This window comes from Idiotropiscis lumnitzeri, chromosome 13 (genome assembly GCF_059441095.1).
Source record: "Idiotropiscis lumnitzeri isolate Australia: NSW breed Sydney's pygmy pipehorse chromosome 13, RoL_Ilum_1.0, whole genome shotgun sequence".
NCBI classification, from domain to species: Eukaryota; Metazoa; Chordata; class Actinopteri; order Syngnathiformes; family Syngnathidae; genus Idiotropiscis; species Idiotropiscis lumnitzeri.
The window spans coordinates 20999727-21017003 of record NC_142403.1 but is presented as its reverse complement, the minus strand read 5'-3'; the positions used below and the strand labels follow the sequence as shown (position 1 = coordinate 21017003).

The 17277-nt window shown below is 48.9% G+C and overlaps 2 protein-coding genes across 3 annotated transcripts; one reads left to right on the top strand and one right to left on the bottom strand.

Moving 5' to 3' along the window:
• The first annotated feature begins 940 nt into the window (after positions 1 to 940).
• On the top strand, positions 941 to 8869 carry LOC148325074 (excitatory amino acid transporter 5-like). Its single transcript, XM_088313139.1, has 11 exons — positions 941 to 1298; positions 4070 to 4149; positions 4560 to 4775; positions 5168 to 5210; positions 5910 to 6141; positions 6213 to 6312; positions 6448 to 6681; positions 6765 to 6959; positions 7364 to 7498; positions 7563 to 7662; positions 8024 to 8869. Exons 1-11 carry the CDS (start codon positions 1158 to 1160, stop codon positions 8273 to 8275), a joined length of 1728 nt encoding a protein of 575 aa, XP_088169265.1. The 5' UTR covers positions 941 to 1157; the 3' UTR covers positions 8276 to 8869.
• Positions 8870 to 9018: 149 nt separating this feature from the next.
• On the bottom strand, positions 9019 to 15189 carry podn (podocan). 2 transcript variants are annotated; one of them, XM_088313137.1, is made up of 11 exons: positions 15066 to 15189; positions 13786 to 14067; positions 13613 to 13706; positions 12552 to 12616; positions 12282 to 12391; positions 12046 to 12202; positions 11864 to 11979; positions 11584 to 11797; positions 10912 to 11355; positions 10434 to 10582; positions 9019 to 9648 (listed from the first exon to the last, which is right to left on the bottom strand). In XM_088313137.1, exons 2-11 carry the CDS (start codon positions 14047 to 14049, stop codon positions 9525 to 9527), a joined length of 1737 nt encoding a protein of 578 aa, XP_088169263.1. In that variant the 5' UTR covers positions 14050 to 14067; positions 15066 to 15189; the 3' UTR covers positions 9019 to 9524. The 2 variants fall into 2 exon arrangements, with proteins under 2 accessions (XP_088169263.1, XP_088169264.1); XM_088313138.1 differs by lacking the exon at positions 15066 to 15189 and having other exon boundaries at positions 13565 to 13706; positions 13786 to 13848.
• Between the last annotated feature and the right edge of the window lie 2088 nt (positions 15190 to 17277).

Here is a 17277-nt window from a genome sequence, read left to right as displayed (position 1 = left end):
TTACCTCTAATTTTAAGCCCTCGTTTTATTCTCTTGAACTCAAGGGGGTATAAACATGAGTGGGAGTGCCGGACCAAGTAAGAAGACAAAAACGTATCACCTTCATACGGAATGGGAGGAGGAGTTGTTTTTCACGATGACATTCGAAGTGCGTTTCCCTCATTTGCCAGTCGACCATCGCAATTACCAAAGAAGAGAAATGTGGAGCGGCATTTTCGGACTGTTCATGGAAAATATATACATATAACGACTTTCCGCCGAAAAGCGAGCTGAGGAAGAGAAAGGTGAAGGAATTAAAAAGCCAGTTGTCAGGACAGCAGTCATTTTTCAGACAACTTACTTGGCTACATCTACATACATTGTACAAAAAATCCTCTCTCTCTCTCTAAATTATGTATATATATGTGTATAAATATATATATGAATATATATATATATATATATATATATATATATATATGTGTATATATATGTAAAAATTGCATTTTTATAGTAGGTAGATCATTTTGCCTTGGTCTTTTTATAAGTAGCTTGCATGCTGAAAAGGTGTGAGCACCCCTGATGTAAATTATTTAAATTGACAATGTGTGTCCTTCTTTTCGTTGTGTGTTTCATTTTACAGTCAATTCCAACTGAGGTGTCCTGAAAGAGTTGGAAGCACGTTTTCGGACGAAAGAAGCACATCCAACATGGAGCATTTAGAGTGTCACGGTTTGTCCACTACTTTTTTTTTTTTGTCCACGCAATGTTAATCCATCCTCAGACCGTTGACTACAGCGGCCGTGTAACAGGATTGGACATGTTAACCCGCGCAGACGTGGCCGCCAGATGTTGATGGATGCATGGCACCAGGGCGGGCGGGGGCGGGGCGGGGCGGGGCAGGGCGGTCGGGGATTGGTCGGCACAGGGTTAGTATCCCGCCCCGAAAGCGTCGGCTTAGCGCAGAGTGCCGCGGCAGCCCGGGAAGATGAGCGAGATGCCGAGGTGGGACCAAGAGCAGTAGAAGGGCCGAGTATCCGCAGGAAGTTGCTTTTCTTCACTTCCTGTTTGCGTTTGGGAACCACGTCGCTCGCGTCTTGGCACCTGTATGGCGGCCTGAGGGAGGCAGCAGCGGAGGTGGAGGAGGGGGGAGGAGCCAGCCAGGTGAGCGGGCGACCATGGCGGTGGCGCTGGAGGCCGTTTGGCTGAGGGTGAAGAACGTCTGCAAACAAAATGGCCTCCTCATCATGTCCGTGCTGGCCGTGGTCATCGGCTGCCTTCTGGGATTCTTCCTCAGGACCCGGCGACTCTCCGAGCAGGTCAGCGCCACCTGATCGCACGCCACCTGAGCGTTTCACATTCCAAACATTCATTCGTTCATTTTCCAAACAGCTTGGCTGAGGTCATTCAATTACAATTCTATTCAATCGATTTCAATTTAAAACTCAAATCAAAGTTTCAATTTGTTGGAGTTTTTAACTTTAAATGTACCAAAAGTTTACCAAAATAGTTTGAATTAATTATCTGACTCCATTAATGGTTAACCAAACACAACCTCCATTCATCCAACAATTATGCGCGCTCGTTTTGAGAGAAAGATGACCAGGATGCCGGCAACTTCACACGGGAGCGGATTTATTCCAAGCAGGAGATATCCAGTACAAAAAACCCTCTCAGCACAGTTCTGCGCGTCTCTGTAACCCCCCAGCAGACGAACCCCCCCCTCGTGTTGCCCAGGATCGTTTATACATTTCAACCAGACAAAACAAAGACTTCCTACTACTCTCCTATTGGCTATGTGTCATCTGCAGTTAACTTTAGCTTTCTCTTAGTGGACGTCTTCTGCCCGCAAGGTGACGTGTCGGCTCTTCCCACGGTGCGCTCCAAGGCAGTTGTTTGTGCGCTCCACCGCCCGTGAACCACTGGATCTGTTATTCTGCTCTCACGGTCGACCGTGTGACCATCTCACACAACAACAGCCGGGTGGCCTTGATCGGAGTCCGGGACCCTTCGCGTCTGCACACTCAGTTCTCCGACGTGCGGCTCATCCTGCACAAAACACCTGCCACCCATGCATTTCACACAGCCTGGCCTGACCTTTTCTCATACATTGAATTAAAGCCCAATCAGTATATATCTTTATTGCATTAAACTGAATACATGTCACTTGTAGTCAAGCTTATAAAATCCTTTAAATTGAACAACTTCATTGCGGCACCGCTTAATGTCAGACATCAAATTAAAAAGAATTTGAAATCAAAAATAAAATGAATGTTATCAAATTTAATAGTAGGATTATCTACAACTGGGACAAAAATATTTGACAATTTAAATGAATTAAATTCAATTGCAGTGATTGAAATTCAAATGAAGTTTCAAAATCCATTTTAAACACCAAAAAATGTAACATCTGTAAAATCTTTCCAGAAACTTTTAATGTCACCACCAACAGGTGAAATATTTCTTTATTGAAGCATTTCATTGAATTGAAATTAATTGGACTCAATTCCATGAAATGGAAATTAAACTCTGATTTGGTTTCAAATCAAACTATGATTTCCATTTGTCTTCTGTCCAGAAGCGAGTGCAGCCCCACCAAAATCGTTTGCTTTTGTTACTCTGAAATCGCAAACTGCCCAACTTGACGTCGACCGTCGTGTACCGTCGCGCAGAACATTTGCGGCGCAACCAAATTGTCGCGCCGTGGCAGCACGTACAAAAACCTGAACAATCAGCGGTGGGCGGTCGTCTCCATGCCGGGAGAGTCAGTGCGTGACTACGGCGCCGCATTTAAAGAATGAAGGTGGCCGCATCGTTTGGCCGTGATTGAAGTCAGCCGTGACCCCGCCCGCAGCGGCGCAGACCTCCCCTCTCTCGGGGCTGCGTTTGTTGACGTTTACGCCGCGCTGGGATGGATTTGGGTTGTTGACAAAAATACAACCTTCAGTGCGGCTTCACATCGTCGGCTTACTTCCTGGTTGGTGGAGGTCATCGTTTTTGTGTGAGTTAAACACCAACAATAAAGCCTGTTGTGTGTTGTGTCACAAGGTCATGCGGCCATCCTGGTTGGCGAGTCCGCCATGTTGCTTGTTTACAAAGCACATGTGGCAGGCTGCTGATTGGCCGAAGCCACGAGGACCAAACATTTTCGACAGAGGACCGTTTGGTGTGTTTGCTCTCATTTGTGTGTGCACGTGTGTGCATTTCCGTTTGTTTGTGAACATACGTGGATGCGTATTTCTCTTCATAGGTGTGTGTTTGTGCGTTGGCTCTATAAATAAATTGAGTTGTGTGTGTTTGTATATAAATTGGTGTAGTGTGTATCAGCAAGAATGTGTGTATGTGTGTGTGTGTGTGTGTTTTTGCTGGCTGTTGATCCTGCTGTCACACAGCAAAACTAAGCTGCCGGCGCTTAATGGCTGCCAGAAAAGCTCTTTAGCAGCCATCCATTAGGCCGCCTCCTCCTCCTCCGCCAGCTCGCCCGCCTTCGTTTCTCCTCATGCCACCTGAATTCCTTGACGTTGGCCGCAACTCACACATTTCATTGGTTTGAAACGGTGCCAGACGTCAACAACATGTCAACAAAAGCCCATGTCAGGCCACATCAATGATAAGAAAAGATAAGATAAGACCATCCTGGCACGGGCCAAAACAGCTGCCGTCATCGTAGAGAGAAAATGGCCGCCACGTTGTCTTTCAACGTCCTCTCGGCCGCCGTCGCTAAAAGTCATCCAATTGGAGATCAAGCACGGACGGAGCCGTTCTTTCCTGGATTTCACCAATCTTGCTCTTTGAACCAACACACGTCCCCATTTGGGAATGTATTCCAAACTCAGCATCGTTGAACAATAGTCGCCGCTCCACGGGAATCGCTGCTTCTGGGAACCGAGATCAATGTGAAAAGGAAAAGCACGTTTGGCTTTTCTAAGTGGAGAGGGCATCTGGAGGAATGTTTTGCCGTTGAAGCCGGCAGCCAAAAGTCGAAAAGCCAACGAGGCAAAAATCGAGATGGTAGCCGACTGTAAAGCGAGTTCGCCAGTCAAACTCAAGAAGTCACGAAAGCGCCTTTCTTGTGCTCTCTCCCCCACAGGAAGTGAAATATTTCCAGTTTCCTGGCGAGCTGCTGATGAGGATGCTGAAGATGTTGATTCTGCCGCTGGTGGTGTCCAGGTGCTCGCGTCGTGCTATTACACTCTGCGTGCGTGCGCGCATGTGCCTTGTAGATCGGGAGAAGGAATTAAACCGTGAGCGCACACGCCATGCAGACAACATGAAGGCAAAATGTTGCTTGCTGCCTTCACGTTGCCTACATGGAACAAACACGAAGGGAATTTAGCCTGCTTCGTTTGAACTTTAGTTTGTCTTTGGGAAGGCTTCACATTGACTTCATCTTACCTTCATCCTGCCTTCAAGTTGCCTTCATGCATGGTCTCTTCAGGCTGCCTTCAGGCCCTCATTTTACCTTCAAGATGGCTTATTGTTGCCTTCAAACTTAGTTTGACATCATGCTGCCTTCATTTTACGTCGATGCCGCCTTCATGTTCCCTTCACGCATCTTATCGGCTGCTTCCACGTTGCAGTTTGATGTCGGGCCTGGCAGCGCTGGACGCCAAGTGCTCCAGTCGGCTAGGCCTGATTACCGTGTCCTACTACCTGTGGACCACCTTTGTGGCCGTCATCGTGGGCATCGTGATGGTGTCCATCATCCACCCCGGCGGCGCCGCGCAGAAGGAAGACTCCGAGGACAGCGGCAAGCCCATCATGAGCTCGGCAGACGCTCTGCTCGACCTCATCCGGTGAGGTGGAGCTCATCCGTCAAGTCACGTCTCCATTTTTAGCCAGTCCACTCGCCCCGGCAGCATTTCGAGGGCACCCGAGGGCACCGTGTGACCTTATTGCAGAGGTTAGAACATGGGCTGAGAATTTGGTTCAAGACCTACCTTCAGGACAGGAGGCACATTTGTAAAAATTGGCAAGATCCAGTCTCAGATCAAATGTCTCTGACCTGTGGAGTTCCTCAGGGAACAAGCCTAGGGCCACTCTTGTTCAGTCGGTACGTGCTTCCATTAGCTAATATGCCGTCTTCCCACATGCGTGCACAGGTCAAGTCTCTTCATGGTCTCATGCCCAAGTCCATCTTTGAGAGCGCTTGGATCAGGATTTTTAATTGATACCATTTTTCCTGCAGAAACATGTTCCCGGCCAATCTGGTGCAGGCAACCTTCCAACAGGTGAGACGTCTTTTTGTCTTCCGTCTTGTTGGTCATGCGCTCCATTTTGAGCCCCATTTAATTTTGGTTGCCATCGGCTGCGCAATCATGTTCGTGTCAGCCAACCCGTCCAGCATCAAGTCGTCCATCTTGCTCGTCTTGTGGTCCGTCTTGTCAGCTGCTCAAGCATCTCGTCCATCCGTTTTCGTACTCATCTGGTCTTTACTGTCCACCGTTAAAGTCTTTCATCGTGTCATCTATGTTTGGAGTTATCTGCTCCATTGCCTTCCATCTTGTCCGCCATCTTGTTTACAATCTGTCCGATCTTGCTGAGGATCTTCAATGTTGAAAACCACAAAGTCTGGACACTCGTTGAACTCTTTGGGATCCGTGCCACATGAATTATGGACGCCATCTTGTTTCTCTTCCTGCTCTTGTCTGGCATTATCCTCTGACAATTTTTGGTCTTTGAAGTGGACTTGGGGCGTATCTTTTGCCAACTTGTTGGTTCTTGTGTGGCTTCGCGCTGCTCCATCAAGCCCGTGAACGCAAACGTGCCCCTCTATGGGAAGATCACGTTCATCTCGTCACCAGACTTCCACGACTTTGTGACTTTCATCTCGTCGTACGTGTTGTCCATCCTTGCCACCATCTTGTTGTCCGTCATGTTGTTGTCCGAAAGGCCTCTGCCACGATACGTTGCTCTGTGACCTTCGTCAGTATCGAACCAGCAGCCAATACACCGTCCAGACCAAGCCCACGTCGGCCCAGACGCCATCCCAGTCGGTCACGCGGCGACCGCTCATCTACGGCATCCAGGACGACAACGGAAGTGACGTCCAGAACTTCTCGCTGGATCTGACGCCGCCCCCCGACGTGCTGGTCAAAACCAAGGAGGGCACCAGCGACGGGATGAACGTCCTCGGCATCGTCATCTTTTCCGCCACCATGGGTAAGGCGTCAATCTTTGGCGTTGAGATTTGCCATTTTGGGCGGCTGCCATGTGGCGTTGCGTTGTTGCAGGCATCATGCTGGGCAGGATGGGTCCAAACGGCAGCGCCTTGGTCAACTTCTGCCAGAGTTTGAACGAGGCCGTGCTCAAAATAGTCGCCATCGTTATTTGGTGAGTACAACGTGCCCGAATAGTCAAAACATTTCAACTTGAACCCAAACGGGGTTGCGATCTCACATTGAGGCTTAGCATGCGAGTCTTCGTGCAGTCGTGGACTTGAAATGAGTCATTCGGGGAATGCCCCAGGTACTTCCCGTTCGGAATCGTATTCCTGGTGGCGGGCAAGATCCTGGAGATGAGCGACCCGTCGGCCATGGGGAAGAAGTTAGGCTTCTACGCCGTCACGGTGGTCTTCGGTCTGGTGCTGCACGGCCTCTTCATCCTGCCCGCCATGTACTTCTTCATCACCAAGAAGAGTCCCATCGTCTACATCCGCGGAATCCTCCAGGCGCTCCTCATCGCCCTGGCCACCTCGTCCAGGTAAGCGTCGGCACGGGAAAGAACCGGTGGCGCGGCAGTCCGCTCGCTGACCGGGCGGCGGTCCCGCTGGTCTTTGCGTTTAGCTCGGCCACGCTGCCTATCACTTTCAAGTGCCTCCTGGAGAACAACCACATCGACCGGCGCATCATCCGCTTCGTGTTGCCCGTGGGCGCCACCATCAACATGGACGGCACGGCGCTCTACGAGGCCGTGGCCGCCATCTTCATCGCGCAGGTCAACAACTACGAGCTGGACTTCGGACAGATCATCACCATCAGGTCGGTGGATGTCTCAAATCAGTCCCGTTCACGTCACTTCCTGGAACCTCTCAAAGACTCCTCCCATCATTCCTGCTCCTGCCCCTTCACTTCACTCGGTGGATCCTTTTGCCCCGGGTTCTCCTCGTTCCCTTCTTTCCTTTATTTTCTTCCTTCCTCCTGACTTTCTGTTTACGCACCTCCCACTTCCTCATGTGCTCTTTTTGTTTCCCTCCCTTCCTCTAGCTTAATTGTCAAGGTAATTGCGTGTGTAGTTCAATTAAGTTAAGGTAAGCGGAGCTGCAGTTTCTGCACTGTTTTTAAAATGATATGGGATCATAATTTGTCATCTTTGCCGTTTTGAGTTGTTTTTGGCTTTTAACGGTTACAGCGTCACCCGCTGACCTTCCTTCCTTCCTTCTCAGCATCACGGCCACGGCCGCCAGCATCGGCGCCGCGGGCATTCCCCAAGCGGGCCTGGTCACCATGGTGATCGTGCTCACTTCCGTCGGCCTGCCGACCGACGACATCAGCCTCATCATCGCCGTGGATTGGGCGCTGTAAGTCACTCGTGTGCGGAACGCGTGCGTGATCGACGTCACATTTTGGCATCCTACCGCGCAGAGACCGATTCCGCACGATGGTCAACGTCATGGGCGACGCCCTCGCCACCGGAATCATGGCGCACATTTGCAGGAAGGACTTCATCAAGGAAGGAGACGGGGTGAGGACTCATTTCACTTCCTGTTTCCTAGTTTCCAGCTTTCGCGCTTCCGGATTTCACTTCCATTTTCCTCTTTCCTGTTCCCTCATATTTTTCCCGCTTCAATTTTTTGTCTTCATTTCCCGTTTGTCCAGTTCTTGTTCCCTCACTTCCGAGTTCCTCTTCACGTCCTGCCTTCTGATGTCTTGTCTCACGACTTTGTGGTTTCCTTCCTCAGTGCTTCCTGATTTCCTGTCTCCTTTTTCCTCACCTTTCCCCGCATCCTTAGTCTGAACTTCTGCACTTTGTTACATGCTTGCTGAGTTCTTCCTTCGCTCGCCTTCCTTACTTGTCGTATCTTGACTCCCCCGGCGACGTTCAGGTGCCGCTCATGTGCGAGAGCGCCGGCGCCGGCGTGGCAGCTCCGCTCATGAACTGCCACAACACCAATGGCAACTACCGGCTGCAGTCCAAGCCCACGCTGGTCCCACCCGAGGTGATGCGCCTCATGCAGCTGGAGGAGGGCTTGCGGCCGCCGCCCGACCGGAGGAAGCCGCGCGTCCCTCCGCGACCCCACAAGAAGAACAAGGACCACTATGCGGTGGACATGAACGGCCTGGAGACCAACGTGTGAAGAGCCAAATTTGAAGGCCGCTCTTTGGTCTCCTTTCCGCTGCAGGAGGACCAGCAGAACTCTCAATGTCTCCAGACCCGGACCTGGACTGCTCTTGCTCGGACGGAGCTTGTGAATCCATGAGGGACAAAGTCACACGTTTGATTCTGCCTTAAGACTCATGCAGCTGCGATTCACTGACCAGTCCTGCGAACTGCTGAACTTCTGCCATGTCGCCGTGGCGATGGGACGTCTCAACCAAAATGTTGCTCTTGGATATGGAAAAAAAAGCTATCAAAAAAAGAAAATTGCTCATTTAATGGAGTCATGACACGGCCTGAAGATGAAAAGTTCCCGAGCAAATTGCTCCGTCAGTGCATCCACCGGTCGGTCCGATGGACGGCGGGGAAGTCCGAGCGTCGGGCTTCTGACTCGGTGGACCGCACCCGAAAAATAACCAACAGCCGCGGAGCCTCAACCCAAATGTTTTTGCTCTTGTACGTAAAACGTAAACGAGTCAACTTGGTCATCGAAAAGGGTCATCAAAGGGCACTTCACGACACGAGGGAGCTGTCGGCACTTTTGGATGCTAATTAAAAACCGCCATATGTGTAATGAGTGTTCTTCTTTTTTTTTTTACAGTTTGTTAAAGTCTCAAGATAAAAAGAGCGTGTTTTGAAAACACTTGCGATGAGCTGCCGTCGCTCTCAGCTCACACTCGGATGGACGCACGCCAGATGTCAGTCAAAGACACACACTCAGAGCGCAGATACGACACTTTGTGCCGTTTCTCCTTTATGTTCTTTTTATAAAATATGATGTTAGGTTTCGGTGGTACATTTTTGAATCTTTTTCATTCATTGCAAATTCCCCTCAGTTTTTTTTCCCCCTAGAAAAAAAAAATTACTCACTTTTCATTCAAAAATGATTTTCATGGCAATTATACTGAGTCCCAACTGATTGACGAACTTTGACCTTTTTCAGTCAGTTTAAGGCATGTAAACGGAGTTACAAGCTCGCTCACGGCACTGCGATACTTATAATTGTCGTCGCTCAGATTGCGTGAAGAAAAAAAAAAACAAGTAAGTGCGTGGCGCTGGTAAGTTGCCGCGTTGTTTATATGCTGCCAGACAAAAGCAAACGCACCGAATGTGATATAGAGTTCATGTCCACGCATCGACTGCCACGTGGACGTCGAACCAGCCCAAGCTAACTTTTCATCCGGTATCCCGCACCAGGAAAGTCTCAGGAACGCTTCAGTCCTCCAAAGTTACTGGGACTCCTCCTCATCGTCGGCCTCGTCTCCGCCGACGCCACCGATGTCGAGGACCTGGAGTTGGCTCAGGTGAGCCAGCGAGCTCTCGTCCACCGCCGACGCCGACAGACGGTTGAACCTTCCGAGTCAGGTCAGATGCACAAGCTTTCATGAGGACGATTTGCGCTCGGTTCACACGCGAGAACAGCGGCAGGACGCACGGACAAAAGTGCGACGGCTCGTCATCAATTTAGCAATCAGATGCTTCAAAACATTTTTAGACAATGGTCGCCATATATTTAGTCATGCTTGGATCAGTTTGCTCCACTTTATACATTTCCTTCAAACTTTTGTGCAAAGTTCATGTGTTCCTACAAGTGTCCTAATACGTTTGTCCAAACTCAACATTTTCCGAACGTTCCCATTGTGGAGTTGTCACAAAATTTGCCCAAGCATCTTTTTTTTTCCACTTTTCACTTCCTATTAGTGCCCCACAACTTTTGTCTGCACAGTCTGCTGTTAGATTTAATATTAACAAACAAAATCAACAAACTGATTAGAATGCTAATTAACATGCTCACAGTTAGCATGAATAATTGAAAGTTGACCACTGATTATTGCAGCATCTTATTGAGTCACCGAGAGTCGTCGTCGTCGTCGTCGTCGTCGTCGTCGTAACAGTGGAGGTCTACTCTTGTTGTTTGCCCCCCCGGTGGTCAAGATACGAATAGCAGAAGGAGCAGTACAATGAATTGGATTGTAGCATGAAATTGTCAGGCACAAACTTTTTCACGATGTTGTTCTGCTGTGTTTTTAGGAAGTACATTATCGAATCAAAAATACACAAAAACATGAGGGGATTGTTGCTCGTGGTTTCCCGCTAGCTTTTCTGCTCAACTACGTGTGAAGCGGGCGTGGTCTTACCGCAGGTATATTCCTTTGATGTTGGGGGTTCCTTCAAAGGCGGACACGGGAATGCTGGCGATGCGGTTCCTCTGCAGGTAAAGGTACTCCAACGACTCGGGCAGGTCCGATGGGATGTGCGACAGCAGGTTGTTGGACAGGTCCAACGTCTACATGGACAAAATCAGAACGTCACCACAAAAAAACACAACCAAAGCATTGCAAAGTTCTGACATAGCCGTTTTTTTTCTGAGCGGTTGTTCTGTGAAAGGGGTTATCGGAAAGACAGGACGGGGCATGGGGGGGGGGGGTGAAGCTTTTCAAACTTCATACCAAACAATAAAATTTCACACAGTTTTTGTGGCGAAAGCTTTTGGCCTGCCAAAAATTACTTTGTGTGAAAGGTACAGCTACGAAATGGGGGGGTTGGTTTCTGGATTTTGAGGTAGCCGAATGGCAGCTGTGTGAAAGGGTGAGATGGAAAGCCACGGCCACTCACTGTGAGCGCACTGAGCTCCATCCAGGCCCCCTGGTAGACCGAGTTGAGCCGGAGCTGGTTTTCACTGAGGATGAGCTTCTGAAGCTTGTCCATGCCCGTCAGCGTGCCGTCCGGGATGGAGGTCAAGCGGTTGTTCTTCACCTCCAGCACCTTCAGGCTGCGAGGGAGGCCGACGGGCAGCGAATGCAGGGCGTTGCCCGACAGGTGCAGCGTCTCGAGCAGGCGCAGCTTGCGGAAGGCGTCTCGGTGCAGCTTGGCGTTGCTCAGTTGGTTGTAGCTGAGGTTGAGCTCGGTCAGCGTGTGGAGCAGCACCAGGTCGTTGCGGCCGATTTCCGAGATGCCGTTGTGGAGCAGCATGAGGGTCTTGGCCCGCCGAGGGAGGCCCCGGGGAACACGCTCCAGCAAGTTGTTGTACATGTGAAGCGTGTGCAGCTTCTTCAGGCCCTTGGAAGGAGGCAAAGAAACGAGTCAAGGAGGCGGACGACTTGATTCGAGCGCTTCTGATTGTGACCGTGTGAGCATCGGACGTTTCATCTCAAGCAATTCTCAAGTTACTGTGAGAAATTTGAAGCAAGTCAAGTGGATTCCACACAAAATGTCACGCGTCAGGTTAATTGGCAACTTCAGTCATGCGATTGGCATCCCCCACTTGTGACGGGAGGTAGAGGTCACCTGGAAGGCGGCCGGGTGGATGAAGCGCGAGCGCAGCTTGTTGTTGTGCAGCAGAAGGTACTCCAGGTTGCGCACGGAATTGAGGGCATCTGCGGGGATGCTGCGGATGGCGTTCTTCTCAAGGTGCAGCAGCACCAGGTTGCGAGGCAGACCTTTGGGTACCACGCTCAGGTTGTTGTTGGATAAGTCCAAGCACTCCAGGCTGGTCAGTTGACTGGAAGACATCAAGACGGCATCAGACGGCGTCTCAGGACACTTCAACTCTGAGCTTTGTCCCTACCTGAACGTCTCGTTGTCCATGCCGTCATTGCTCAGGAGGTTGTTTTGCAGGTAAAGTTCGCGGAGGTCTTGCAAACTGTCGAAGGCTCCGGCTGGGATTTTCTCCAGCTTGTTGCTCTGTTAAAAGACACGGCGACGTCAATGTGGTTCTCCAGTGAGGACGGGAAGTATTCCACGAGGGACCTTCAGGTGAAGACGGTACAAGCTGGAGGGCAGGTTCTGTGGGACCGTCCGCAGGAAGTTGCTGGACATGGTGAGGATCTCCAGGTTGTCAGAAGCGTTGAACATGTGATCGGGAAGCCCGCCATCCGTCAGCTTGTTGTTGTGGAGATACACGGACCTGGAAACATTTGTTTGCGTGTCAGGAGAACCATCAGACCGAACCTTCAGGAAGAAGAACGCAAGCGCCACAATCGTACTTGAGGTTCGGCTTGTAGCCAAATGTGTACGGGAAGATCTTGGTGAGCTGATTGGCTGCAAAGTCAGCACTGACCAACGAGGGTGGCAAGGCTTTGGGCGCCGACGTGAGCTGAAAGAACCAAAGGATGCCTGCTATGGAATGTTTAGGAGCAAAGAATGAGACGACGCCGTGCGCCGGACGACACTTTGAAAGGAAACCTTGAAAACAAGCCAGAACTGATTGCGGGAGGTCTGAGGAGTTCAGTTGTTGAGGAGGAAGTTGCAACTACCTGGTTGTTGGCCAGGTACAAATATGCCAGTTCTTCTAACATCTCAAAACCTTCATCTTCGAGGCCTGGAAAGAGAACAAGTCAGTGCTTTCATTTTTTTCGCCATCCAATAAACTGTGAGCATCATCCGCTTTCTTGTGCGATTGTCCTCGTTTCGATTGCGGTTGAACCGAAGGCGTGTGACCATGTGACTTTGGGCGAGAGATGGTAGCACATACGTTCCTCTCGTCAGTCAAGCCATTTGGTAAATTCAAATAGAGGAGACAATGAGGTTTTTAGTTTAACTCTACAAGTTTCAACGTCAATTGCCGACTGCTTTGTGAGTTTTTAAGTTCTCTTGGTCTTTCATTCTCGTCAGGTACGACGGCAGTTGATGTCCAAACTTGTAGCGGTAAACCAAAAACCAATTTGAATATATAAGAAGACAAGATGAACATTAACACATTTGGTTAATTGATTACTTAGCTCATTGGCTGGTCATGAAGATAATCAATTACTCAGTCTTTCAAATACCTAGCCAGCTAGTTAATCACTCAGTTAGTTGGTTGACATTTAAGTAGGTGGGTAGGTTGGTTGGTTTTCTAACCCAGCCCAATCCTTATTTAGCAAGTTGCTTAGTCGGTAGGTAGGTCGGACAGCAGGACAGCTAGTTGAATGGTTGGTTTGGTCGGGAGGTTGGTCCATTGGTCCGTTAAATCAGTTACTTTGTCATTTAGTTGGGGACTTTGCCAATACGTTGGCAAGTCACTCGACTAGTTAGTTGGTTATTCGGTTAGTTGATGAGTTAGTTGCTCATTTATTGGTTGTTGGGTTGGTCAGTGACTTCGATCTTTGTCAGACAGTCAGTCGGTCCTTGAGTCCGTTTGTTTCATTTTCATTTTCAGATGTTACAATCTACTTGCATTGGGACCAAGCGGTGGCAGTGGCCCACCAGAGCCAACAGATGGAGCTGTACAGAAAAATAAACTTGCTGTGTCAGTTTAGATTTTGAAATGTACATGACTGCCACCTACTGGACTGGAGTGGAACAGGAAGTAGTCATTTCAAAGTAAAGTCCTGACCGTCTGTCGTGAGCCAGTTGTTCTGCAGGTTGAGGGTCTCGAGCAGATGCAAGTGTGACAGGTGCTCCACCCGTATCTCCTCGATTTTGTTATTCTGCCGTGTGGAGACAAAAAAACAAAACAAAAGGTGGTTCCCCCCCGCACGTGCTGGCACCTCCGCTGAACGGTCGCACCTGTAGCGCTAGCTGGCGAGTGGTCGCCGGCAGTCCCGCGGGGAACTCGGTGAGGTCCACTCCGGCGCAGTCCACCGCCCCCTCGGCCGTGCAGCTGCAGTCCACCGGACATTCGCTGGGGTCCGACTTGGCCGTGGCGATATCGGGCGCTCCGATTGGCTCCTCCCCTCGCGCCCCTGCCAGGATGTGGCCCAGGAGCAGCAGTCCGGCCAGCACCAGCGGAACGCTGGGCTTCCGTGGGACGGAACGCTCGGGAAAGACCATGCTCGACTCCCAGGGCTCCTGTTGCTCAAGAACCAGAACATCTTGGATCAAAACAGACTTTCCTGGAGACCGATTCTTTTTTTTTTTTTTTCAAGCCGTAAAAGTACAAGACTCCAGTGGCTTCGGGAATGAATCATGTGCGCGCTATGCTGATATCAACATCCTTATCCTTCGTCACGACGGACTCAAGGCAGGCAAGCGAGCAGGGGGATTTCCTAGCATGCACCAAGACTAAAAACGCAAAACTCCACAATCATCTGGATTGGCCAAAAACGTTTAAAACATTCAAGGAATTTGTTGGAAACGTTTACTTTATAGAGTTTACGCAAACAAAAGTCCCTCACCAGTAATTCTTCTCTGATCGTTGCCGTGCTCCAAATAAGCAGACTGATTATCTTTCAAAATGAGACTTTGGCCACCAACTGCTTTTTTTTTTTTTTTTTTTTTTTTTTTATTCAAAGATTCGGAAAACAATGACCATTTTTGCGGATTTTCTGTGAACTGAATCGCCATCAAGTTTGATTGATTGTCAATTTCACTCTTTTTGAATAACGTGATCGAGATCGACTCCTTCATTGCCATTGACGGCTATAGAAGTCAAAAATTACGTTCCGTTTATCTGGGCTGACCGTGAAGGAGTTCAAAAATTCTTTTTGTCGCATTTATCAATGAATCCAAACAAAACTTTCACCTGAGAAATTGTGGGCAGCCCAATATTTTTATTTGAAGCCTATTATGAGAACTGCTGATTTAGGAGGCCCGTTGACCTCCCGTCACCTTTCATGTCAAAAAGGTCGCAGTCGTACGTTGACATGATCAAGTTCGTTGAGATTATTTCGGACTGCACGCCGCAAACATGCAATCTGCCCGCTTTTGGGCTCGCAGTAGCGCAATGTCGAGTTTCCACTTGACGTGTGACGTCGCTAACGCGAGGCACACGTGCAGACGACGCTGAAAAGTGGACGACGACGACGCGCGGCGATACACGACACGACACGACACGACAAAAAACTGACCGGCAGAAGAAGCAGCAATCTTGCAGCGGATGTCAGACAAACTTGCGCAAATGCTCTCGTCCACACGCGGCAGCTTGTCCCATAGCAACAGCAACTGTCTGACGAGAGCTCCACAACCTCCAGATGTGTCTCTCACACACACACACACACACGCACGGCGGGGGAGGAGACGTGGACACGATCCTGAAGTTTGAAACGCTCCTTCTGGAGCCAATGAAAATTTGATGCGGTCCATTTTGGATCTTGTCGACGGTTGGACAGGAAACGTATTATTATGGGATGGATGTGATTACACGGCACATTTTGTGTTGCAGCACGCCAGCACTATTTGATCACGATGCTCTGGGAAGGCCACACTTCACCGCATTATTGAATATTTTGGATGCATTTTTTTAACAGACGTTTGGATAGAGAACACCAGCGACTGAGCTGCGTAAAGTTGGAGTCAGATCTGAAATGTGGGGGGGGGGGGGGGAACGCCTAAGCTAAATAATAAAAAAAAAATGTTGATGATTGTGGTCGCATGTGTGGGATGGTTTGATTGTTGTTTTTAGTTGTTGGTCAATCAGTCAGTTGTTTGGGCGGACGTTTCGGTCAGTCAACTAGTTACTTTGCCAATTGGCTGATTTCTGAGCCACTTAGTTGGTCCGTTATGTTGCCAATTGGTTGCTCGGCGCTGAGGAAAGTCAGTCGGTCAGTCTCACTTAGCCGGCCGGTTGTTGGGTGATCGATTGGTAGGTGGGGCCGTCCGTCTGTTGGTTTCGAAGCCAGATAATTAGTCAGGCCAAGTTGGTTAATTAGCCAATTAGTCGCGAGGTTGATCAGGTGGTCAGTCAACTAGTCAGTCGGTTGGTAGCTGACATGGTTAGTTAATAAGTTGTCGGTGGGTTGGGTTGGTTCCAATGTGTGTCACTCAATCCATCAGTCAGTTCAATTTCATGTTTACTTGTTACAGTCTACTTGCATCGGGACCACGCAGGGGCAGCGCCTCACCAGATCCAGCAGATGGCAGTTGTGGTGTGAAAAAAAACAAACTTTGTTAGTTCAGAGAAGTCTTTTTGAAATGTGAGCGGGGGTCACATGACAAGTTTGTGTGTGTGTCCGTTATATCGTATCCGCTTCATCGCACGCGGTTGTGTCAATGCTAAGCCAAGTGCTAAGCGCTAGCAGTCCCAAACAAACGCAAATATGAGAAGAGAAAAAGATGAGTGTGGCTTATTATTGCTGCCGGGACTGTAAGGTCAGCGCCATAAACAATCACTGAGGTGTTACATAACACACACACACACACACACACGCCATGTTACGCAACGTGATGATTTATCGTCTTTGTCTGCGACAAGTCGCATTGAAGTTTTTGTCTGATTAGAAACAGATCTCAGGATGATGCAAGACGAGCACAATCACAAACATGTTGCTGTTACATTTAGCGAAAGTTCAATCCCAATCTTTGTAAAAACAAAAACGTTTCTGGATTCGTTGCTTGGTTTTAGATTAACGTGTCAGTCAGTCGCTCCGTTTGTAAACGAGCTCGTTGGTTGCTTGAAAGGTCAGCAGGTCACTCGGTTGTTCGGTTTGTTCGCTAAACCAGCTGGTTGATTGATTGTTGAATCGCAAATTCCATCATTCTTGAGTCTCAGTCCAAGAGTCGCTCACTCCTTCTCTTGGAGAGTCCGTTTTCATTACTTAGTGGATTGGTTAGCAAGTTAGCATCTTAGTTAATCGTCAGCTTTATAAGTAACTTGAATGTTAGTCGGTTGCTCGGTCCTTCGCGGAGCCATTTGGTTCAGTTATTCGATTGGTTGGTATTTTCTTTTTTCGTTTGTTGGTCAGTCAGTCGGTCAGTTAGCGAGTCATTTAATTTGTGAGTTGATACGTTAGTGGGTCGGTTTGACTTTGGAAATTGGTTTGTCAGTTCATCTATAAATCGACGTACTGGTTGGTAGACGAGTCGTTTAGTTAATTGCGAGTTTACTATTTAGTTTGTCGGTTGGCCAAGTGGTCAAAATGGTCGCCTGCCGCTGTCGTGAATTCATTATTCATTTGAATGAAATGCATGCAGACGTTGTAAGATAAGATTGTAGATAAAGTCGATTTGTCTTCATTTCCTATGACAATGAAAATAACTTCAGCGTCCAAAGGCAACCCAAAAAAACATTTTTGGGGTTGTTTACTGTCGCTGTTCCGAAAAACTGGAGGCCAAATCACATAA